This window comes from Pelophylax lessonae (genome assembly GCF_965119305.1).
Source record: "Pelophylax lessonae genome assembly, chromosome: 3".
Classification (NCBI taxonomy): domain Eukaryota; kingdom Metazoa; phylum Chordata; class Amphibia; order Anura; family Ranidae; genus Pelophylax; species Pelophylax lessonae.
In genome coordinates, this window is record NC_138770.1 from 250,337,541 (window position 1) to 250,363,595 (window position 26,055).

A 26,055-nucleotide genomic window follows, 5' to 3' on the forward strand; every position below is an offset into this window, starting at 1 on the left:
AAAATTGTACGGATTATATACAGTGTTTATCAATGAAAACCTTATAAAAGGTAGAGTGATGCTTTAATGCAGACAGCAGATTATATAAGAATGTAAACTGAACACAATGTAACAGTGGATATACAGCTAATCCCAATTCAATGGCATCGCTGTTTCACTAAGGCACCAAGTATAGTACATGGATTTGGTATATGTTGAACAATGCAAAACCTATAATGGAGTCCTTGACATTTTAGGGAGTAAAATATGTTTCTATTAGCATCTTTTGCCTTTAGAAACAGTATGTGTGTAGCCACCTTTAATATGCTGAAACAAAAAAAGAAAAAAAACTGCTAGCATTTTGAAGTACCAGCTAACACGACAAAATAAATAAACCAGCTGGAGTAAATCATTTTTCAATAAATTCTAACTACTTCCTTGTTTTGTGTTGTATTATTAGACAGTTTGGTTTGAAAGCATATTTTGGATACACTGCAACATACCAATACCCTCTATTTTTGTGTTTTGTATGTTTTACCACTAAATGAATAAGATTTGTTGGGCTCTGGAGCACATGGAGGTTAAATTCTGTTTCTAAGTGAGTAGCCTCGTTGCTTTTACTAAACCAACCTCTAAGTATAAACCTCTAAACTAACCTCTAAGCCTAGGAAATTCTAGTTTCACTTCTGATACAATTTGTGTACATAGTATTTTGGTCCAAACTGAAAGCTGGAAAGTGTATGGCACCTTTACATTTTTCTTTCAAAGATTTTTATTAAGAGATATCAATACAGGTAACAACTGCAAAACGAAACATTTCGCTTTTTGTAAAGGGGGTAACAAACTTTGTGCACCGCTTAACAAAGCATTACATGGTAAAATAACATCTTCAGTAAAACAAGGCAATACAGGTACCAAGGCTCCAAGGAAGAGGAGGCAACCGGCCTAGATAAAGAACCAAAACTTTGGGGGAGATTCGCCCAGTCCCGAGGCAACCCCAATGGGATCAGAAGCTGTTACCAAGGGAACTGGAAGAAGCCCCACAGCGCAAATTATTCAACAGGTAATCAAGGAGCCTAAGCAAAATAATACTGTCCTATAATGAGTGGAAAGCAGCTTGAGCAATTAATAAGACTACAAAAGCAAAGGGCATAACCCGAAAGCAGACTGCTTTCACCTAAATGGAGTGGAAAACATCAGTATTGGGTATACCCCTAACGAGCCCTGAACTGAAAGATAACTGAACCCAAAGGAAACCCCTAAAAGCAATCTGGATGAAGATGTATAAGAACTCATGTGAGCGGTGAGGAGAACAGGAAACAAGAGGAGAGAAAAGAAGCAAAAGAGAAGCCAAAGAAGAAGAAGGAGGGAAGAAAGGAAGAACAAAGGAGGCTACATATGCCCTGGAGGTCTCACGAAACAACAGAGAAGAGAGATGATTAAAAGATCAGGGAAGTATTTGTGTACTTCGCCCAAGGTTCCCATGTAATCTCAAACTTCTGGGAAGTATTCAAGAGACTACTAGCCAGTTTTTCTTGAGTCATGATCCAAGATATCTTTCTTTTCAGCAGAGTGAATGAAACTGTGGAGGATTTCCATGCTTTAGCAATAGTCAACTTAGCTCCCAGTAACATAAAGTGAATCAATCGCTTTTGGGATTTAGAAGCCTCGGCCGGTGCAAAGTTCAAAAGAGCTACGTGAGGGGATTGTGCCACCGGAACTCCAGTGACTTTGCGGATTAGATGGAAAACCCTGTTCCAGAAACCCCTGATTTTTGGACATTCCCACCAAATGTGTAAAAATGAGCCTCTATGTGAACAGTCCCTGAAGCATAGTGGGGAGGAGGAAGGGAAACATTGGTGAAGCCTTTCTGGAACAAGGTACCATCTAGTAATAACTTTCAGACTGGCCTCAATTAATGCAACGTTCAGGACCCCTTTGTATGCCCTTGTCATGGTGGAATACCACTGCTCCGGATCCCATTCCTGGGATAGGTCCCTCTCCCAGGCCAGAGCGTATCCTGGTTTAGGGCCTTGTCCCGAGAGTGACTCATATATCACCGAGATACCCCCCCTCTGCTCCATGGCTGATCCACACCACACTTCATAGTTTGTAGCAGTAGGAGGTATTGGTTTAGTTGTCCAAATAGAGTGTAGGAAGTGTGAAATCTGGTGGAACCGGAAATGTTCAGATTTGGGCATCTTAAGTTTATTTGTGCAATGGGTAATAGAGAGAGGTCCAGAGGGAGTGAAAAAGTGTCCTATTCTATAAAGGCCTCTGTCTAGCCACCATTTGAAGTCTGAGATGTGTAAGCCCGGGGGAAAGTTACGGTTTTGGAACAGAAGGGAGAGGGGACGTACAGACGATGTAAGTTCAGGTCTACCTTTAAGTCTATCCCATAGTGCGAAGGAGTGTGAAAGAGTTGGGGCTAGAATAGCAGTTCTGTATTTTGGGAGACACCATAAAAGGAAATCAATAGTGTGAAGTGGGACTGCCTGACGTTCCATGGTCACCCAGTCCGGCTTCGCAGCTCGTGAGTAAATAACTGAAAGCTGGGCCAATTGGGCCGCTTGGTAATACCAGACGAGGTTGGGAAGGCCCAGCCCTCCTTTTTTCCGGGATCGAAACAAGGTCCCCTTAGCTACTCTATGACCCTTTGATCCCCAAACGAAAGTCAGAATTTTAGATTGGAAACGGTTGATATGCTCCCTGACTAGGGGGATGGGCAGGGATCTAAAGTAATAGAGAATTCTCGGTAACAGCGTCATTTTCAATGCATGAATCCTGCCAAGCCAGGATAAGGGAAGGTGAGACCAGGTATGCACCTTTACATTTTTTAATTTTTTGTTACATAGATATTAGCACAATGGTCAATTTTCTTAATGAAATGATGGCCTGTTATTTGGGTTTAGCTAAAAATTGTAATAATAAATGTAATGAAGTAAAGTATTTAATGAGGTAAGTGAAAATTCTTCTCTACAAATGACCAAAGATCACTTTTCTTCAAACTTGATTAGTTAGTTACAAAGTAAATTTCCCCTGAAAAAGGTGTATAATATTTCACTCTAAATGATAGAACAAATGTATCCCATGAAAATATACAATTTAAAATTATTCAGAGTAAAATGCTTGTGGCACATTACATGTAAAAGACCTTAACCACTTCTGGACCGGAAGGATTTGCCCCCTTAATGACCAGGCCTTTTTTTGCAATTCGGCACTGCGTTACTTTAATGGACAATTGTGTGGTCGTGCAACACTGTACCTAAACAAAATTAATATTAATAAATAACTAAATAAAAATATTTTTTTTTCCCACAAATATAGCTTTCTTTTGGCGGTATTTGATCACCTGTGCGATTTTTATTTATTGCGCTATAAACAAAAAAAGAGCGACAATTCTGAAAAAAAAAAAAAAACAATATTTTTCACTTTCTGCTATATAACATTCCCCCCCCCCCCAAAAAATGTAAAAATATAATTTTTTAATAATTTTAGGCCAATCTCTGTCCAGCGATGTCCACAAGTCCCTCAGCCATTGGGGACTCTCCCTCCTGATTGGCTGGGACAAAGTCAGTTAGCCAATCGGGAGAGAGAAGGGCGGAGCTAAATGGACAAACGGAGCTGCAGATCGGCTCAGGTGCACCCATAGCAAGCTGCCTGCTGTGGGGGCACTCACCAGGAGGAAGGGGCCAGGAGCAGCAACAAGGGAGCCGAGAAGAGGAGGATTCGGGCTGCTGCAAAACCAACTGCACAGAGGAGGTAAGTATACTATGTTTGATATTTTTATTTAAACAAGACTTTACAATCACTTTAAAGTGGATGTAAACCTGATTTATGAAATATGACCTGAGCACATCTGTCTGTAGGGTTTTCTTATCTATCTTCAAAACCCTAAGCCACTTGGCTTTCTCCTGCTCCGTTCTTCTGTTATCAGTATGATAACTTCTGACAAGTTATCCGCCAACTGAGATAAAACCAGGCTGAATTTTGTGTCGGGGTAGATGCAAAGAAATAGATTAGCAGACAGCTGGTCTATTCACAGCACAGCTCTGCATGATTCTGGGGTGTGTGCCTTTCCTCCATTTAGCGGTCTCACAGTGTATGGCCAAACTTCCTTCCCACAGGTGAATCAGGAAGAGAAAATTCTAACAGGACATGCACTTTCTAAACATTATAGAAAGCTGAAGACAGCACATATACAAATAAAACTTATGTAGGGAGATTTGTTTAATCTCTGTGTATCATCTGAGGCTGTTCACTAAACTGGGTATATGTAAGGTTTTACATCCACTTTAAACTATAACTAAAGGCAAAACTCTGTTTTTAGTTTTGGATGGAGTGGAGCGGGGTTAGAATACCAGTCAGTCAGTTTTTTTTTCTGTCTGTGCCCCCATTAGGAAGATTCACCCTCTCTATTTGTCATATTTACCTACCATTTCTGACAAATTTGACAAAAAAAAAAAAAAGCCGACAGGGGATATAACTATCTCAAATTTTAGAAAAATTGCATTTAATTCTTCTTTAAGTAAAATTTTACTGTGTTAAAATCATAGCTTCATTTATTAACCTTTACAAGATTCAGAAGCATGACTGAAGAGGTCTTAAATAAAGTTTGCAGTGAACTAAGCATTTTTTTTTCACGCATTTGGTCGACTGTCTGTCCAGTAATCCCACAGAACAATGTTTCCTGTAGATTTAACTGAATGTACTTACTGTATTTTCACTATAGGAGGTAAAGGCTAAAATCCAGATTTATGTGCAGAAGAGTCTAGCAGAAGTAGATTATTGGTTACCAGTACCAAGCACTAAAGGATGAATGTTGATTGTATGCTTCTGAGGGTGCAAGGGTCTTTTATTCTGAGAAACACTTTTGTGGAATGATAGCTTTCATCATACATGTGTAACTTTTAGTAGCGCAGGTGGCTCTTAGACACCGAAAACTTTGTCATGACCAATGTAGATTTGGGCCTCAAGCAGGAGTGCCAAGGGAGGCCTAATTCTTTAGCTTAAAATATCAGCTTGCATTACATATTAGGCTACAAACCAACTTTCAGTATATTTCAATTTATTTTTTTGCATGGGTATTTATGGGTACTCAAAATCTCTCTCTACCGCCCCCCCCCCCACCTTGCCCCTTCCCCCCAAGAAGGCCAAAACCTGTAGCCTAAATAGAGCTTAAGACTACCTTGCCCTTCTGTAACAGCACTGGGTGCCTGAGCTGTTGTCAATGGTGAAGCACCAATGCTGTCCCTTGGGAGAAGGGGAGAGGGTCAAATGCTTCACTGAACCCAGAAATACTAGATTTGACGCTTTGCTTTCTTATGTGAACACAGCAGTTGGGTAATGAATTGAAAGTAAAAATAAGCACCTGCAGAGACCACCGTTTAAAATCAACTTACTTTTTTTGCCCTGCATGATTTTGTTTTAAGAAGTACTGTGTAAAATATAGTCATATACAGATAGCAGTGTAACATTTGCATTAAATGTATTTTTATTTCTAGTTAAAGTACAAAAATACCTTCTGTCCAAAATATACATAATCATAAATAACATTTAAGGTTTGCAGGTTGTAAAAGTCAAAAAATTATTTAAATAAAAGGAACAAGCAAGACTAGGTCAAAAACATAATACAACTTAAGGCCCTGTTCACACCTGAGCGTTTTTTCAGCTCATAAAACACTCATCTCTGAAGTTCCAAAACACCCAACAAGCAAAATCCTATTAATTTCAATAGCCCCTGTTCACATATGAGTATTTTGTCGCCTGAAGCAAAAAAGCCTAAAGCTCAAAAAAGTACATGGGCTTCTTTTTTGGCAGATTACAAGGGTTTTTGGTCAGATGTCAATGCCTGCCTCCAAGCACCTGTAAAAAAACGCATAAAAAACGCCAGAAAACGATACGCTCAGGTGTGAATGGAGCCTAAGGGATTCCTTAAAGTATGTACATTATGCAATTATATGCTATATGCTCTCATTAAACTGTGTGTTAAAACTTGTTTATAACAAATTATCTGTTACATAACAGGATATCCCAGCAAAAATGTAGTTATCTTTATATTTACAGAATATAAACGTTTAGTGAAATGAGACCAGATAAATTCTAATGTTCCAATGATGTGGCTGTAGACCTATATAAGGTGCATAAAATACATTACTCACTCAGGAAATCATTTACAAGGGTCCAAAACTGGACAAGGTGTTGAACTAAGAATCCTTAAGGCCCCTTTCACACCCTACTGTTTTAGCGTTTTGCATTAGTGCACATGCTAACGCATATTGTGTTAAGGTAGCCCATTCAATTAAATAGGTTACCAACCACTAAAATAAAGAAATAACCTGCATGTGCACCTTTTCTTCCAATGCAAGGAACTGTAGTGCTTTACAGTGCGCTGCAAAGCTGGTGCTTTGCCTTAAAGCTTTACCTTGAAAATAATTGGCACCACAATGCAGTAGCGTGTTGAACGCATTGCCTTGTGTTGTGGTTACTTGCACTTTACCGCTAAGCATTGGGCCCTAACATTTTTTACCATGTGTGGAGAATTATTTGAAGCAAAGAGAGTAAAACTTTTTTATTGTAGCATTAATAGGATCATTAAAAAACTCCACCAGAGTTTCAGCTAGGTAGGTATAATTAACCTTTTTACTGGTCAGTACTAGGTTTTGTGGTCCCATGGCTGTCTTTATTTACTTGCCAAATATCTCCTGCCTGGGTGCAGGCAGAAGAAGCTACAAACTACTGGGACTTAGGCTGGCCATACACTACACTATTTTCTTATTCAATTTCCTTTAGATTTACCTTAAACTATGTAGTGCAAGGGCCTGCCTGACTGCATACAAATTGAAAGTGTTTAGGTTTGACCCTATATTACATGGTTTTGGTAAATCTAAAGGAAAGTTGAACAAGAAAATTGTATAGTGTATGGCCAGCCTTAGACTACTTAGCGTATCAAAAATAGTTGGATCAATAAAAGAGAGGAACCATGGTAAAACCAACAAACATTGGGAATGTTATATTTAAACATACTAAGTGAATGCATGTTCTGTGGTCACCAGGGAACAGATGCCTCCTGTCAGTTTCTAATATCACTGAAAAACCACTCCGTTGAATTGTCTTTTTTTTTCTAAACTGGTACACATTTGTTCACTTGACAAACTGTAAATGAAATTTTTGTAAGGTTACATGGAAATACTGCTCTTGGTTAGTTGCCCAGCAGAACCTCGTTCTCTCTCTTTCGCAAGCTCCATCTCAATTTTGGCTTTGATTTTTTCCCAGTTTACTTCAACCTGCACAAAGTAGAAAAAAAAAAAACACAAATGTTTTTAGAAGAATTACAAATTATTAAGAGTTAAAATACTTAATTTAGAAAAGTACACCCATTTTCCCATTTTTTGGAAGAAGGCTAATAGGGCATTACATTCATAAAACAATGGACCAGCTCTGTCACTTTCCACTGATAATCACCTCACATTTGTTGTCAGTCACAGATTATTCAGTTAGGAATCCTTTGACACCAAGATAAAACAGAACAGTAAATGGAGAGGATGAATGAAAAGGAGTTCCAAGGCACCAAATATAAGCACCAGGACTGGAAAAATAGCTATAATTGTATAAAACTACCCTACAACCCAAAACAGAATCATTTCTGACAAACAGGTAATGACATAGTTCATACAGTATACACGATGACGCCACTATTTTCTATTATAGCTTCCTGGGTCATCTGCCTGCAGACTGGACAATACAAAGGCCCTTATTACACCATAGAGTTCAACCTATGATCCACTATAAGCTACCACAATACCTCCCCACCCAGCTTCCTGTACCTAAGCAGGGTATAGTACTATGACAATATACTGTATACATGAATATCAGGTAATTTATACTAGAAATATTTTAAAAGACCATCATGCAATTATACTAGAAATAGAGTATAATGCAGATAATTATACTATAAATATACAGGTATTTATATAGACCCGATTCCAAAAAAGTTGGGACACTGTACAAACTGAGTAAAAAAGGAATGGACTAATTTACAAATCTCGTAAAACTTATATTTTATTCACAATATAATATAGATAACATATCAAATGTTGAAAGTGAGATATTTTGGAATGTCATGCCAAATATTGGCTCATTTTGGATTTCATGAGAGCTACACATTCCAAAAAAGTTGGGACAGGTAGCAAAAGGAGGCCAGAAAAGTTAAATGTACATATAAGGAACATAGAAAGAAGAAAAAACGTACTGCTCCAGGTGAATTCAGAAGCCTAATGATGTAACGGGTGCCCACCTCGGCTCGCCTCCGCACTCAATGGACATAGAAGAAATGGCCGCACTCTGAATAACATCAAGATTCTGATTTATTGGACGAACATCCCAGTGTAGCAAACAATAACAGGTAGACGCGTTTCACACACTAACAGGTGGGCTTATTCATTACAAAAGACAAGTCAGCATCACAATTCTTAAATATACGTGCACCAAGATTATTAACAGGTGATATAAATGAAGAGGGCTGGTTTATTTCCTAGCCACAGGTGATTGACCTAAAATGTAAGTGAAAGAGAAACAAAATGTGCAAACATATGCATTTATATATATTCAAGTCATCCTTGTGTCTAAAAGTGCATGGGTACAAAATATGTAAACATTATTGCATATGTGTCCTAGAGAAGAAAGAAGACAAAAAAAAGAAAATAATGAAAGAGACATAAAAAAAGAAAAAATTGCTGAATAAAAACATTATAAATGTTTTGTAAAAATATGGACATACATAACACGATGTATTTCATGTTGTATTCATGACCCTATATGTACATATATCCTGTTGTCCCCATAATAAAAACATCATTCAAAAATATATAAAATCTAACATGAAATACATTGTGTTATGTATGTCCAAATTTTTACATCATGGGGGCATGCAAACATTTATAATGTTTTTATTCAGTAATTTTTTCATGTCTCTTTTATTATTTTCTTTATTTTGTCTTCTTTTTTCTCTAGGACACATATGCAATAATTTTTACATATTTTGTACCCATGCACTTTTAGACACAAGGATGACTTGAATAAATATAAATGAATAGGTTTGCACATTTTGTTTCTCTTTCACTTAAGTTGTATGTGAATCACCTGTGGCTAGGAGTTAAACCAGCCCTCTTCATTTATATCACCTGTTAATAATCTTGATGCACCTATATATTTAAGGATTGTGACGCTTACTTGCATTTTGTAATGAATAAGCGCACCTGTTAGTGTGTGAAACGTTTCTACCTGTTATTGTTTGCTGCACTGGGATGTTCGTCCAATAAATCAGAATCTTGATGTTATCTGGTGCGGACATATAAGGAACAGCTGGATGACCAATTTGCAACTTATTAGGTCAATTGGCAACATGATTGGGTATAAAAAGAGCCTCTGAGAGTGGCAGTGTCTCTCAGAAGTCAAGATGGGCAGAGGATCACCAATTCCCCCCAATGCTGCGGTGAAAAATAGTGGAGCAATATCAGAAAGGAGTTTCTCAGAGAAAAATTGCAAAGAGTTTGAAGTTATCATTTACAGTGTATAATATCATCCAAAGATTCAGAGAATCGGGAACAATGGTGGTAAGGGTCAAGGCCGGAAAACCATACTGGATTCCCGTGATCTTCGGGCCCTTAGACGGCACTGAATCACATACAGGAATGCTACTCTAATGGAAATCACAACGTGGGCTCAGGAATACTTACAGAAAACATTGTCGGTGAACACAATCCACCGTGCCATTCGCCATTGCTGGCTAAAACTCTATAGGCCAAAAAAGAAGCCATATCTAAACATGATCCAGAAGCGCAGGCGTTTTCTCTGGGCCAAGGCTCATTTAAAATGGACTGTGGCAAAGTGGAAAACTGTTCTGTGGTCAGACAAATCAAAATTTGAAGTTCTTTTTTGGAAAACTGGGACGCCATGTCATCCGGACTAAAGAGGACAAGAACAACCCAAGTTGTTATCAGTGCTCAGTTCAGAAGCCTGCATCTCTGATGGTATGGGGTTGCATGAGTGCGTGTGGCATGGGCAGCTTACACATCTGGAAAGACACCATCAATGCTGAAAGGTATATCCAAGTTCTAGAACAACATATGCTCCCATCCAGACGTCATCTCTTTCAGGGAAGACCTTGCATTTTCCAACATGACAATGCCAGACCACATACTGCATCAATTACAACATCATGGCTGCGTAGAAGAAGGATCCGGGTACTGAAATGGCCAGCCTGCAGTCCAGATCTTTCACCCATAGAAAACATTTGGTGCATCATAAAGAGGAAGATGCGACAAAGAAGACCTAAGACAGTTGAGCAACTAGAAGCCTAGATTAGACAAGAATGGGACAACATTCCTATTCCTAAACTTGAGCAACTTGTCTCATCAGTCCCCAGACATTTGCAGACTGTTATAAAAAGAAGAGGGGATACCATACAGTGGTAAACATGGCCTTGTCTCAACTTTTTTGAGATGTGTTGATGCCATGAAATTTAAAATCAACTTATTTTTCCCTTAAAATTATAAATTTTCTCAGTTTAAACATTTGATACGTCATCTATGTTGTATTCTGAATAAAATATTGAAATTTGAAACTTCCACATCATTGCATTCTGTTTTTATTCACAATTTGTACAGTGTCCCAACTTTTTTGGAATCGGGTTTGTACTAGAAATATTTTAAAAGACCACCCAAGACTGATGTTGCAGTGTTTGGTAGATGCTGGAGAGTAGACACACCCAATGGTTCCTCATATTACCCACTTACCCTCCGGGGCAATTTTGACATTTTTCATATACACTATATTGTCAAAAGTATCAGAACGCCTGCCTTTACATGCACATGAACTTTAATGGCATCCCAGTCTTAATCTGTAGGGTTCAATATTGAGTTGGCCCACCCTTTGCAGCTATAACAGCTTCAACTCTTCTAGGAAGGAGTGTGTGTCTGTATGGGAATGTGGACGAGAAGGCCTGGCTCGCAGTCTCCGCTCCAATTCATCCCACAGGTATTCTAGCGGGTTGGGGTCAGGACTCTTTGCAGGCCAGTCAAAGTTCCTCCACACCAAACTTGCTCATCCATGCCTCTATGGATTTTTCTTTGTGCACTGGTATGCAGTCATGTTGGAACAGGAAGGGGCCATCCCCAAATTGTTCCAACAAAGTTGGGAGCATAACATTTTACAAAATGTCTTGGTATGCTGACATCTTAAGGGTTCCCTTCACTGGAACGAAGGGGCCAAGCCCAACAGCTAAAAACAACCCCACACCATAACCCCCCCACCAAATGATTTGGACCAGTGCAAAAGGCAAAGGTCTATAAAGACATGGATGAGTGAGTTTGGGGTGAAGGAACTTGAGTGGGAGCCAGGCCTTCTTGTGCACATTAGTGCCTGACCTCACAAATGCGCTTCTGGAAGAATGGTCAAACATTCCCATAGACACACTCCTAAACCTTGCGGACAGCCTTCCCAGACAGAAGAGTTGAAGCTGTTGTAGCTGCAAAGGGTGGGCCAAATCAATATAACCCTTAAGGGTAAGACTGGAATGCCATTAAAGTTCCTGTGCCTGGAAAGGTAGGCATCTCAATACCTTTGGTAATATAGTGTGTATATATATATATATATATATATATATACATACATACATACATACATACACATACACACTGGTAGGCAAGTTAGGCTGGCTATACACTGATTGAAACTGCTGGACCGACCGAATTTAAATCAGTGTGTGGCCTTCTATGCACATGCGCGTACATGCATGCACTCACACATTTCTGTCCTCCTATAGGGGGAAACCTCTTAAAGTGTACCTGCTTTATATCTAATGTATTTGCAATTTTGAATTGAGTGGTAGAAGTTAGATCACCTCGGTTTTTTTTTTTTTTTTTACACACATCCTTTCACTTCCTGTTCCAGAGAGTAGGGAAAGGGAGAAGAAGTCTCTCCAAAAGAAGGGAAAATTCTGTTACTGGAAAATGTTTACCAAACAGGACATCTCCCCTCACCTATTCTGGTGAAAACCAAAACATTTTGGGTTTCTCATTTCTTTCTTTCTCAGGAACAATATTTCCTGACAGACTCCATGGCAGCATACGTATCGGGTTTAGCCCCGCCTCCAAACCTACCCTATAGGACACCACTCCCATAAATCTTTGCACCTGTTCAGCACACGTGTTTCTTTTTTGTCCTCCAAAGAATTACCTGTATCCTACCTGAAGATGGATCCCAGGAGATGGATGACTGTACCATTCGGGTATTGAGTGCTCTCCAATAAGCCCCAGCTGCGGGGTATGGAGTAGGAGCGAAGATGTGTGCAGCCCTTGGCCAAAAAGCCCAGCTGCTGTGGGTGGCCTGTACCCTAAATATATTAAGTCCGGTGTGTGTCCGTCCATCCCTGGTGGTCAGCGGTTCGTGAGTACCCCATTTATTGTCATATCTCCATGGCAGCTATTGTTTACATACTCTTATAGTGGCTGTGTGTTACCTTTTTGCTTCCTGATGTTCCCTGGTGGCTAGTGCTCCGGGGCTGGTCAGTGTCTTACTTCCTGACCGGCCGCCGGTTCTTTGCGCTGCTCGGGAACGAGGCTTGGTTCTCGCGCATGCGCAGTGGCGTTTTTTTTGCGGCGCCCGCTGATGACGTCACGGGGCGCCATATTTAAATCTCCCAAGCTGTCAGCAGAGTGTGTGTATTATACACTCTGCTGCTGTGGCGATTCCTGCTTGCCAGTTTTGGTGCACATTGTAAGAAGCTCTCTGCTGCATCGCTGCCGTTCTGCATTGTATTCCATCTGGTTCCTGGTGAGTACTCTGAATCCCAGGGTTGGGAGCCCCCCCCCCCATAATCCGCTTCCTTTCTGATATCTTTGTCCGGCTCATCCCTGCAGGTCAGCGCCAGTATGGAAGCCTCTCCGCCCTCCTGTGGTCAGCCCGCCCTTAACAGGTACTCAGGGCTTTTGGGGTTTGGGGTGTGTGTAGGGGGGATTGGAGCAGTTTTTCATGTTCCTAGCTTCCGGTATGTGTTTCTTTTGTTTTTTTCTTGCTTTTTCAGCCCTTTCCGTTCGGATACTCATCACTCCTCTCAAAAGGAGCGAACGTCGTTCAAGTTCTCACCACCGGCACTCTTCAAAATCTGCTCGGAGGTCCCCATCGGGTTCCCAGCATCATAAAAAAGCGTCCACATCAGCTGGCCCCTCACGAAAACCTAACAAGGCGGGTTGTTGGGGTTGTGGCGCCCGGGTCCCTGAATCTAAGTCCATGTGTGATAAATGTTTTTCCCAGGCTGCGGGAGAAAGGGACACCTCTGACCAGCGCCTTGAAGCCCTTGTGAAGAGGGTCGTGAAGGATTCTCTAGCCGAGCTGGGTGTCGATAAACCCCAGGGCTCTGAAGCGGTTCCTCCAAGCCCCTCCCCTGTGAGGGTACAACCTCAGGAGGACTTTGAGTCTACTCAGCCAAGTCATCACTCAGCGCTGCTGTCGGATAGCGACTCTGAGGTAGAGGACCCTTGTCTGGGCTTTGAATTCGCCTTGGTCCCTTCCCACGTAAAGGCGGTCAGGGAGACCTTAAACTGGGAAGATTCAGCTGTTTCTCCTCCCAAACAAAAAAAGTATTTTAAACAGCTAAATAAGGAGCGTCTTAACTTCCCCTTCCTGGGAGAGTTGGGGGAGATCATCTCAGAGGAATGGAGTAAGGTGGAGAGGAAGAACTCCATGACCTCCAAGATGTCCAGATTATATCAGTTTAAAGAGGAAGATGTCAAGAACCTAGAATCTCCTCCTCTAGTGGATGCAGCGGTCATGAGGCTGGTCAAGCATGTGACCCTCCCCTTAGAAGATACGGTCTCCTTCAAAGATCCTTTAGACCGTAGAATGGATTCGGATCTGAAGAGGATCTATTTGACGGCAGGTATGGCCTGCAAACCGGCTCTTGCCTTAGCAGCCCTTTCCAAGGCTATGGAGTCATGGGCTGATGTAGTTGACAAATCCGTTAGAGGAGTGTCGGAGTAAGTGGCCAGAAGTTCCCCGATCCAGGAACTAAGGATGGCTTCGTCATTCCTTGGGGAGGCTTCCATAGACTTAATCCGTCTGTTGGCTGGAGTTATGCTTTCCTCAGTCACGGCGAAACGGGCTTTACGGCTCTGTCCTTGGGTCGCTGACCCGGCATCCAAACAAGTTTGGTACCGTATTCCCTTTGAGGGGTCCTCCCTCTTTGGGAATAAGCTTGATGAGGCCATAACTCGAGCTACAGGTGGGAAGTCTGGTTTTCTTCCCCAGGATCGGCGCCAGTTCTGAAGAAAGGGCAACCTAACAGGAAGTATGTCCCAGATCGGGCCAGGGAGGCTTGTACGTACAGGCCTGGATGAGAATTTGGGCGTAACTGGAGGTCAAGGCAATCTTCCAGGAAGCAATAAAAAGAAAAGAGAAGGCGCCTGGCCCTTTAAATAAAAGATTGTTGAACCTGCTGCCCTTTTAATTGTAATAAAACAATAAATAGGTATATATCATAGGTAAAAAGGCGCTGGTAATCTTAATATATCACGTGTTATAAAAATTAATAGGTGATTTAAAGTGTAATGTATGTGATTAAAAATTGCTACAAATATATATATGATCTACTATTGGTGCAATTAGCAAAGAAAAGTGCATACCAGTGCAATTTCAATTCACCAATAGTAGATCATATATATATTTGTAGCAATTTTTAATCACATATATTACACTTTAAATCACCTATTAATTTTTATAACACGTGATATATTAAGATTACCAGCGCCTTTTTACCTATGATATATAATCTTCCAGGAAGACTTAAAAAAATGTTTCCTCTGGTGACCGCGAGCCCACTAAGTCTTTTTGAAGTTGGGCCCACTCAGGCATGTCGGGTAGGAGCACGACTACTTTGCTCCTGTCATGTCTGGGCGGCCTTGATTCAGGACCCCTGGACCGTCAGGACGGTGTCATCAGGTCACAAGTGGGTCTTCAAAGAATACCCCAGAGCAAGATTCCTGCCTACAGCTCTACCATCCCCAGGAGAGAAGCGTCAAGTTCTGCTTTCCTACATAGAGTCTCTGGTATCTCAAGGTATGTCATTTCCGTGCCAGAACCCGAGCGAGGCCAGGGAATTTACTCTCCGCTTTTTCTGGTCCAAAAGAAAAACAGTTCATGGAGACCAGTTATAGATCTGACTTTCTTAAACCAGTTTATAAGGAAAGAAAGATTCAAAATGGAGACCCTGCTATCTATTCAACAAGCAGTACAGCTGGCCGACTGGATGGTGTCCATCGACCTAAAGGACGCATATCTTCATGTTCCTGTGGCAGAGGGGTTTCAGAAGTATCTCCGGTTCGCGGTAGGTGACTCACACCTGCAATTTACCTGTCTCCCATTCGGGCTTTCCACATCTCCACGGACCTTTTCAAAAGTCTTGTTGGCTGTGGTAGCCCTGTTGAGAACAAGAGGTATTCGACTCCATCATTACCTGGACGACCTCCTTCTTCTATCTCAAGACAAAAGCCAGTTGATAGTTCACCTAAATCAAGTTGTGTCTACCCTCCAGAGGTTCGGTTGGCTCTAGGGATGATCGAACGGTTCGGGTCCACCATCGGTTCGGCCCGAACATTGGGTGTTCGAGGTTCGGCCGAATTTAGAACTTTTTGCCCAAAAAGTTCGGAATTCGGCAACCAGAACCGCCCAAAATGCAATGCTTCAGGAAATGGGCTTTAAAAGCCCGTGATTGGACCAGAACCATTAGCAAAAGCCAATTGAGGGGGCAGGAGAATGCTAGGAATGTGATTGGAGTGACTAGGGGGTCCCTAGACCAATCATTAGTGAATACGCCCCCCAGTATATAAGATCGCCCCCGCCATATTCCCAGCATTGTTATACTGGACATGGAAGAGAGTGGAAGCAGTTCTGTTAATTTTACTTTAAAAGTGTCATTTAGCTATTTTTAGTGTGAGGAAAGGGATATCTAGTGTAGTTAGAGTGCTCCTTTACACTTAGGTTAGCTTCAAAAATTTAGTTTCTGTAGGGAAAGTGTTAAGTGTCAGGGGACCGTAGTGTAGTGTAGGATTAACTGGCAGTGACTGCTATGGCAGGGTGACAAAACCCCTCCATAGCAGAGTGACCGCTATAAAGAAATGATCATTTCTCTGAATAGCTTCGGGACACCATTATGGCTTCTCACCAGCCTAGCATTTTTTATGCTGCAGGGGCTGCCACTGCCAGTGCTTTTTTGAGGACATGTTTGATGTCAGACATTACATCTGAACATGTGTATAGGGGGTATATATAGACATATATGTCTGAATATATACCCCTAGACATATATAGGTGTGATAGTAGCAGAAATAAATGCTTGCGCTAATGAAATCATTTACAGTAATATATTTCTGCTACTATCACACCTATATATGTCTAGGGGTATATATTCAGACATATATGCCTATATATACCCCCTATACACATGTTCAGATGTTTTGCCTGCCTCAAAAGAACCGCAAAAAATGCCAAAAAAACGCTAGCGTCAAAAAAAAAATGCCCAGGTGTGTTTTTGCTGGCATTTTTTGGGGGGTTTTGGAGGCAGGCAAAACATCAGAACTTGTGCACAGTACCACTATACACAAGTTCAGATGTTTTTCCTGACTGCAAAGAACCCAAAAAAAATGCCTTCTATTAAACCGGCAAGGTGTTACAGCAGAGAAGCCATATTCCTGTGCTTAAAGTTTTCTAATACAAACAATCCTTTTTTTTATGGTTATGGACATGCTACAGAGCTGAAACTTCACATGTACACTTTTTAGACCCCTCAGATCTGAAATCCAAAGTAAAAATCAAAAAATCTCTTTTTTTTTATTTTATTTTTTTTTAATTTTTCAATAATTGGCTTTTTTATCAAAAATGACAATTTTTAAGAACCTTTTTTTGTGTGATTTTGTGTCTGGGGGTCTAATAAGTGTACCTGTGAAGTTTCAGCTCTGTAGCATGTCCGTCCAGAACCCCCAAAAAAAGATCATATAAGTGTAAAAGAGGGGTCCCACCATCCCTGCTCTACTGAAAAATGATCTTTTTTCTGGTTCTGGACATGCTACAGAGCTGAAACTTCACAGGTACACTTTTTAGACCCCCCAGACACTAAATCCAAAAAAGTCATGCCTGCCTCCAAAAATGCCCGATAAATGCAAGAAAAAACGCCGTAGAGAAGCCGTATTCCTGTTCTAATAAAAATTATAAGAAAATGCTAATTTTTGGGGGGTTTTGGACATACTACAGAGCTGAAACTTCACATGTACACTTTTTAGACCCCCAGATACTAAATCCAAAGTAAAAATCAAAAAATAGTCAGGGTCAGAGTTCGTCACGCCCTCTCATCTTCCCATCTTCAAGCACGTCAATGCCTGGAGGTGATTGGGACTTTGGTCGCAGTAGTCCTCATGGTGAAGTGGGCCCTGTGGAGGATGAGACCTTTTCAGAAGGGATTCCTGCAACAATGGGACGCATGGCACCTAGATCAGCCAATTTTTTCTGACTCCAGCCATGAGAGTGAGTCTTCCTTGGTGGCTGTGCAGAGATCACCTGCTGAACTGCCATTCACTGAGACCAACTCCGTGGGTAGTAGTAACTTCAGATGCCAGCAATATAGGCTGGGGTGCTCACTGTCTCACGGAAATGGCTCAAGGCAAGTGGAGCTTCCCCACTCAAGGGATAGTATCCAATGTCCTGGAACTTCGGGCAGCGTTACAAGCGCTGCGAGCATTCTTCCATCTGACAAGAGGTCTACCAGTAATGCTAAGACTGGACAACACCTCAGCAGTTGCTTATGTGAGACGGCAGGGGGGAACGCGCAGCTGGTCCTTACTGAGAGAAGTGGAGCCTATCATGTCCTGGGCACAGAGGAATCTATCAAATCTGTCGGCAGTCTACGTTCCAGGAGTCCAAAATGTCCAGGCCGATTTCCTGTCCTGTGTAGAGCTGGACAACAATGAATGGTCTCTCAACGAGGAAATATTCAGCTGGATTCTGTCATTGGGGTTTTCCCCAGAGGTCGATCTCTTCGCCTCCCCCTGCAACCACAAGTTGATGAAATATTACACGAGGTTCAGGGATCCCCAAGCTTTCGGGGTGGACGCCCTCTCGGATCAGTGGAGGTTCCACAGAGCGTATGCCCTCCCGCCAGTGCTGGTAATACTGCAATATCTTCGGAGACTCAGGTCGGAGGCAGTAGAGATAGTGGTGGTGATTTCCTTCTGGCCCAACAGGCCATGGTTCTCCCTTCTGACACTTCTCAGTGTTCAAGATCCGATCCCGTTGCCCATCAGACCGGATCTGTTATCCCAGGGGTCTGTGTTCCATCCATGCTCTGCTGGTCTACACTTGAGGGTATGGATGTTGAGAGGAGGAGGTTGCAAACGTTAGGTTGCCCTGAAGAGGCAATTTCTACGCTCCTCAGTGCCAGAAGAGACTCAACAAATAGGGTTTACCAAAGGATTTGGTCAAGATTTTCCTCACAGCTGGCTGCAAGACCTGACCCTCAGTCTTCCATTAAAATCCAGGATGTTCTGAGTTTCCTACAATCGGGGTTAAGATCTCCCTCTTTCAGTGAGCTCTCTCAGAGTCCAAGTGTCAGCCATTTCAGCCTTCACGGGTATTTCCTGGGCGAGTCATACCTTGATACGCCAGTTCTTTAAGGGAGCAGTTAGAATCAGGCCTCAAAGAAAGCCAAGGTTCCCCAAGTGGGACCTTTCTCTGGTGTTGGATTTCTTTACACATCATATTCAAGATATGCCTGAGTCTCTTACCATCAAAGATCTGACTCTAGTGACGGTCTTCCTAGTAGCTGTGACTTCGGCAAAGAGAGTATCTGAGATTGGGGCCCTTGGGGCACAAGAGCCTTTTTTTTTTTTACCTTTTTTCCTGACAGAGTCGTACTTATTCCCATGTTGGATGCAAGACCAAAGGTTGCTTCTGTCTTTCATGAGAAGGCAGGAGGAAGGCTTTCCGGTCCACCCACTGGACGTGGGTAGCTGCATCAAAAAATATCTGGATGCCACATCTCCCTTCCAAAAGTCGGAATATCTTTTTGTCGCCTTTCATGGCAAAAATAAAGGCTCAAGAGCTTCTCCATTGTCAATCTCCTCCTGGATCATTCAGGCCATCCAATGGGCTTACAGGGCAAAGGGCTTGGCCCCTCCAGTGGCGGTTATGGCTCACTCGACTAGGAGTCTATCCACTTCCTGGGCAGTCACCGGACACGTTGCTCCCGATGTAATCTGTAGAGCAGTATCGTGGTCTTCTATTAATACCTTTTTATCTCACTACTGTGTCGAGCCAGCGGCTCTTTCTTCTGTAAATTTCGGTTTACAAGTCCTGTCAGTTGACAGAGTAAATTAAACTTTTTGTTCAGCACCTGCCCACACTGTTGTGTACGGCGAGTTATTTCCCGATACGTACGCTGCCATGGAGTCTGTCAGGAAAATGGAAAATTTATATCAAATACTTACCGTAATTTTCCTTTCCTGATGGACTCCATGGCAACAGGAGTTCCCTCCCGGATTCTGTGGAGGATAGTTACAGAACACGTGTGCTGAACAGGTGCAAAGATTTATGGGAGTGGTGTCCTATAGGGTAGGTTCGGAGGCGGGGCTAAACCCGATACGTATGCTGCCATGGAGTCCATCAGGAAAGGAAAATTACGGTAAGTATTTGATATATATTTTTTTCATTTTACTGGAACAAAGAGGTTAAATCACCCCAGCAGGGTCACAGAAATGCTGACATGGGGTTATAACACCTCCTTACTCAATTTAATAGCGAAAAAAAAAAAAAAAGTTTTAGGGCTATAGCTATGCTTTAACCCAGGGCTTGACAAATTTTCCTGAAATCTAGGAGCCAGCTAAAAAAGTTAGGAGCCAGTTTTTTTGGTTTTTTTTTTAAACCAACAACCAAACCAACAACCAAGCTTTATTTAATAAAACGGATACTAAATTTACACATAAATACGACTAGAACCCCACTCTCCTCTAGCGCAATTGGATGAAAACAGACTGTCTCTTTCCATCCGATGCCATCTGATCCGATCCAGGGGATGGATAGAAAATAGAACCACCATCCGTCTGCTTTTGGCAGACAGGATCAGATGGCGGCAGATTACTGCTCCATAGAGGAGAATGAAGGGTCCGATCAGGTTTGCCTGAAAAACTGACAGGCGGACCTGATCAGACAGCCCGTGTGAAAGGGGCCTTCGGCTGTGGCATGGCGATGAGGAAAAAAAAAAGAAAGATTATATATATATATATATATATATATATATATATATATATATATATATATATATATATATATATATTTATTTATTATTATTTTTTTTTTTAATAATAATTGGAAAAAATTTTTTTTTTTAATAATTAAAAAAAAAAAGAAAAAAATATTATTTAGTTTTTACATTTAAAAAATAAATTAAATTAATAATAAATCACCACACTCCCTGTCAAAGGTAACTAACTGGACAGGGAGATGGTAATGCATTGTGAACAAACAGGCAGTGGAAACAGTAATTACAACAGTCATTATTCCCGGCCACCACAAGAGGGCGCCAGTTCCCCATTGGAAGCCTCTCATCTCAAGTAGGCCGAAAAGCCGGGGCCTCAATTTTCGGACGGCCTGGAAGTCCGTGCACTCCGTGCGCGGAAGTCCGTGCAAAAATGACAGGACACCTTCTGCAGGGCACCCCAGGCACCAGGTCGCCAATTCTAGTTGCAAATGCGACCTGGCGCCCGGGTTTTGTCGAGGCCTGCTTTAACCCCTTCATGCCTAATCCTTTTTCTGACATTTGTTGCCCTACAAGTTAAAATCCATATTTTTTGCTAGATAATTACTTGGAACCCGCAAACATTATATATAGTTTTTTAGCAGAGACCCTAGAGAATAAAATGGCGATTGTTGCAATATGTTAGGTCACACAGTATTTGCGCAGCAGTCTTTTATTTTTTGTAAAAAATACACTTCCATGAATTTAAAAAAAGTTAGCACAATTTTTTGTATAATGTGAAAGATGATGTTACGTCTGTTAAATAGAAACCTAACATGTCATGCTTTAAAATTGCCCACACTTATGAAATGGCAAACTACACTATTAAAATTTATACAGGTTACCAGTTTAGAGTTACAGAGGAGGTCTTGTGCTAGAAATATTGATCTCGTTCTAACGATCGTGGCCATACCTCACATGTGGCTTGAACACGGTTTACATTTGCAGCTGCGACTTACGTATGGGTTCGCTTCTGCGTGGGAGCACTGAGGAAGGGTGCACTTTAAACTTTTTTTTTTGTTATTTATTTTTTTTATTTTTACCCTGTCCCTTTGAGAGAAAAAATGGATTTTTGTAAGAACTTACCGTAAAATCCTTTTCTCTTAAGCTCATTGACAGACGTAGTCTTCTTGATTCTCAAGAGCTGGGTTATGTTGTCTCCGCAGGAGTAGGACTAGGCAGAATGACAAAACGTTCTGGCTCCACCCTAGGGGCAGTCCCTGAGGGTATATCCTCCCTCTCTCTGCTACAGGGAATCAGTTCTGTTTAAAGCAGTACAGAGAATTTAACCCAACCCAACTCAATGATAGAGGGGCGGGTACTACGTCTGTCAATGAGCTTAAGAGAAAAGGATTTTACGTAAGTTCTTACAAAAATCCATTTTTCTCTATCGCTCATTGACAGACGTAGTCTTCTTGATTCTCAAGAGCTGGGACATCCAGAAGCAGTGCCACAAATGAGGGGTGGGATTGACAAAATCAAATCCAATCTAGAAGGCCCAACCGGTGCCAAACTAGAAGTTTTAAAGGCTCATTGTAAACAAAGAATGAGGCTAAAGAAAAAATTTTCCAACGGAAAAAAACCCTCGAGGTAGACCACTGGTCTCCTCAAATTGCGGCCTGCAAAACCTTGCGGCCAAATGAGGCATCAGACGATGCCATTACATCAACTTTATAATGTTTAGAGAAGGTATGCACCGACGACCAGGTAGCCGCCTTGCACACCTGGACCACTGACGCCTGATGGCGAAAGGCCCATGACGCACTAAGTGCCCGAGTGGAGTGCGCCTTAACAGGGAACGGGGGCTCCCGACCCTTAATAGAATAAGCCTGCACTACCGTCTGTCTGATCCATCTGGAAATGGTCGCGGCAGATGCAGGCAACCCCTTTTTGGGTCCATCTGGGATCACAAAAAGTGAATCCGTCTTGCGAAACGAGTCTGTCGTTTTCAAGTATACCCTGATCGCCCGGACCACATCCAAGGAGTGCAAAGCAAATTCCCGAGGATGACTGGGCTTAGGACACAGGGAAGGTAATACAATTTCTTCATTCAGATGAAATTCTGAAACCACTTTTGGTAGGAAGGATGGATTCGGACGAAGAACCACCTTATCTCTATGAACCACCAGATATGGTGAACGACAAGATAATGCGGCCAGTTCTGACACCCTACGTGCAGAAGTAATAGCCACCAAGAAGGCCACCTTCTGGGACAACGTGGGTAGAGGAATCTCCCTAATATCTTCAAAGGGAGGTTTCTGAAGAACCGACAACACAAAATTAAGATCCCAGGGGGGTAACGGCGCGTGCACTGGCGGAGCCAGATGTCGCACCCCCTGGATGAAATTCCGCACCAAGGAATGAGTAGCCAAAGGCTTCTGAAAGAAGATGGCTAATGCTGAGACCTGACCCTTGATAGTACTCAAGGCCAGTTTCTGCTCAACCCCTTGTTGCAGAAAAGCCAATATTCGACTAATCGAATAAGACCGAGGACGGAACCCCAAAGGTTCACACCATGCAATGTAGGACTTCCATGTGCGATGATAAATCTTTCTGGAAGTCGCTTTCCTTGCTTCAACTAGAGTAGGAATAACTGAAGCTGACAAACCTTTGTCCTTCAGCACCTGGGTCTCAATAGCCAGACCGTTAAAGCCAGCGATCGTAAAGCAGGATGGAAGATCGGTCCCTGAGACAGTAGATCCTCCCTGAGAGGAAGTCTCCATGGGACGTCCGCCACCAGTCTGACCATGTCGGCGTACCAAGCTCGACGAGGCCAGTCCGGAGCTACCAGGATTACTGGGATTCCTTCCTCCTCTACCCTGCGAAGAAGTCTTGGCAGTAACGCGAGAGGAGGGAAGGCATATATTAGCTGGTATTGCCCCCACGGGGCGATCAGTGCGTCTGCGGTTTCTGCTAGAGGATCGCGGGAGCGAGCCACGAATCTCTGAACTTTCCTGTTGAATCGTGATGCCAACAGATCCACATCCGGGGTGCCCCACCGTAGGCACAACTGGTGGAAAACGTCTGGATGGAGGGACCATTCCCCCTGATCCAGGGTCTGACGGCTGAGATAATCTGCCTGCCAATTCTCCACCCCCGGAATGAACACCGCAGAGATTGCTGGAACAAATCGTTCCGCCCAGCGAAGAATGCAAGCCACTTCTTTGGCCGCTCGGACACTCTTGGTGCCCCCCTGATGATTGACATAAGCCACGGCCGTGGCATAGTCCGACTGGATCCGAACCGGGCTGCCCTGGAGCTGCTCGGTCCAGTGAATCAGACAAAGTCTGATCGCTCTCAGTTCCAATACATTTATCGGTAACCTGGATTCTTCCGGGGACCAAAGTCCCTGGACAGATAACTGACCAAGAATTCCTCCCCATCCGGATAGACTGGCATCCGTGGTCACTATCGTCCAATATATTGGCAGAAATGACTTTCCCTGGCTGAGCATTGGAGACCGAAGCCACCAAACCAGAGACTCTCTGGTCTGTTTGCTCAATCGTATCTGATTGTCCAGGGATTCCGGATTCCGATTCCATCTGAGAAGAATCTCTTGCTGAAGAATTCGGGTATGGGACTGGGCAAATGGGACTGCTTCGAATGAAGCCACCATCAACCCCAGAACCCTCATGCAAGTCCGAAGGGAAGACCAGCTGTTGGACAGTAACAACTGGACTGCTGATTGAATCTTTCGGAGTTTCCCTACCGGAAGAAAAACTCTTGTCCTGACTGTGTCTAGAATTAGACCCAGATATTCGAGCCTCTGGGTGGGAATCAGAAATGACTTTTGCTGGTTCACCAGCCACCCGAATTCCTGTAAAGAAATCATAGTAATTTCTATGTTTTGTAGCAAGGTCTGAGGAGACTCTGCATGAAGCAGAAGATCGTCTAGGTAACCTAGAATCGATATACCTCTTTGGCGCAGAAGTGCCAACATTGGGGCCAACACCTTTGTGAAGACCCGCGGAGCCGTGGCGAGACCGAAAGGTAACGCCACAAACTGATAATGGTTCTCCTCTATGGAAAAGCGTAGAAAACGCTGATGTCCTGCGAAAATGGGAATGTGAAGATAGGCGTCCTTGATGTCTATGGACGCTAGGACATCCCCTGGATGCAGGAAGGCTGCTACCGTGCGAATGGACTCCATTCTGAATCTTCTTATGTTGACGAAAGAATTGAGTGCTCTTAAGTCCAGAATTGGACGCACTTTGCCCTCTTTCCTGGGTATTGTAAACAGGTTTGAATAAAACCCTTGAAACCGTTCTGTCCAAGGAACGTGGACTACCACTCCTTGTTGTAGTAAATCTGTGACTGCTCTCCGCAGATCTTCTAAACGATCTGCGGATAGACGGATATTGGAAGGGAAGAATCGCGCCGGTGGGAGAGATCGAAACTCGATCTTGTACCCTGACCTTATGACTTCGCAAACCCATTTGTCCGGGATTCTGGAAAGCCATGGATCCGGGAACCGGCGAAGACGTCCCCCCACCCCAGTTATGGGTGGGGGCACACCTTCAGGCTTTGGATGGTTTATCTTCAGGTCTGGAGGGGGCGGGCTTTTGCCTGCCCGACCAACGACCCCTGACGCCTCCTGTAGGAGCTTTGGAGGACTTAGTTTTTTCACCCGCTGGACGAAAAAACCTCTTGTGAGCAGAAAAAGAAGGCCCTCGTCTTTGACGAGTTCCTCTACCTTTAAAATTTTGCGGTAAAAAGGTGCTTTTTCCACCGGTGAGATCCTTAATGATCTCATCTAAGTTGGCTCCAAATAGCCGCTCTCCTGAAAAGGGGATATTAGCCAATGCTTTTTTGGAACCTTGGTCGGCTAACCAACCTTTTAGCCACAGTGTACGCCTGAGAACCACTGCTGAGACTGATGCTCGCGCCATTAATGGAGTGGCGTCTAACGCCGCATCACATACAAACTGTAACCCCTGTATCATTTGTTCCAACAAATCTGATACCGCCTGAGGGACTTCTTCTAAGTCCCGGCGTAACCACTTGGTCCATTCAGTTACAGCCTGCGAAACCAGACCAATAGCAATTATTGGTCTGAAAGCTGATCCAATCAAGGAAAACATGGTGCGAGACATAGCTACTATCTTGCGATCCACTGGATCTTTAAAAGACGGAGCGTCTTCTAAAGGAATAACCGTGGCTTTATTCAATCTAGCAATAGGTGAATCCACCGCAGGTGGTTCTGTCCATTTCTTAATAAGGGTTTCCTCAAACGGATAACGCCTGTCAATGCGTTTAGAAATATTAAAAGTGCGTTTTGGCAGACGCCATTCTTCTTCGATTGGATTGCCAAAACATTTGGGCAATGGAAAAACCTTCGCCACTTTGATGCGCTTTTTAGTCCCAAAAGGGATCTCAGTTTCAGCTATTTCTGATGGAATACCCTGTAACCTTAAAGTCTCTTGAACAGATACAATGAGTGCGTTTACCAACGCTTCCTCTCGGGCTATGGCGGATGCCGAAACATCCTCCTCACTGTCTGAAGAGACAGGACCCGAGACACCAATACCAGATGAAGTACCTGCAACTGCAGAAATAGGCTCAGAGTCTGAATCCGAAGTTTCAGATAATAAGGGGTTAGGCGGGGGTCGCTTTCTTGCGCCCTGTCCCTGACAAGCCACTTCCACCCGGGACACAAAAGTTTCCATAATAGCTGACAAAGATTCAATTGTCAATGGGGTGCTGGAGGATCCTGCAGACCCCTCGAGGGGATCCGGAGG

General features: G+C 42.9%; 1 protein-coding gene across 1 annotated transcript in view; it reads right to left on the reverse strand.

The window, feature by feature from the left end:
• Nucleotides 1-6,917: 6,917 nt before the first annotated feature.
• IFT80 (intraflagellar transport 80) overlaps nt 6,918-26,055 on the reverse strand; it is a 337,369-nt gene continuing 318,231 nt past the window's right edge. The window contains exon 20 of the mRNA XM_082249425.1: nt 6,918-7,265. Coding sequence (XP_082105551.1) covers nt 7,158-7,265 — 108 coding nt within the window. The 3' untranslated portion in view covers nt 6,918-7,157. The remainder of the gene's footprint in view (nt 7,266-26,055) is intronic.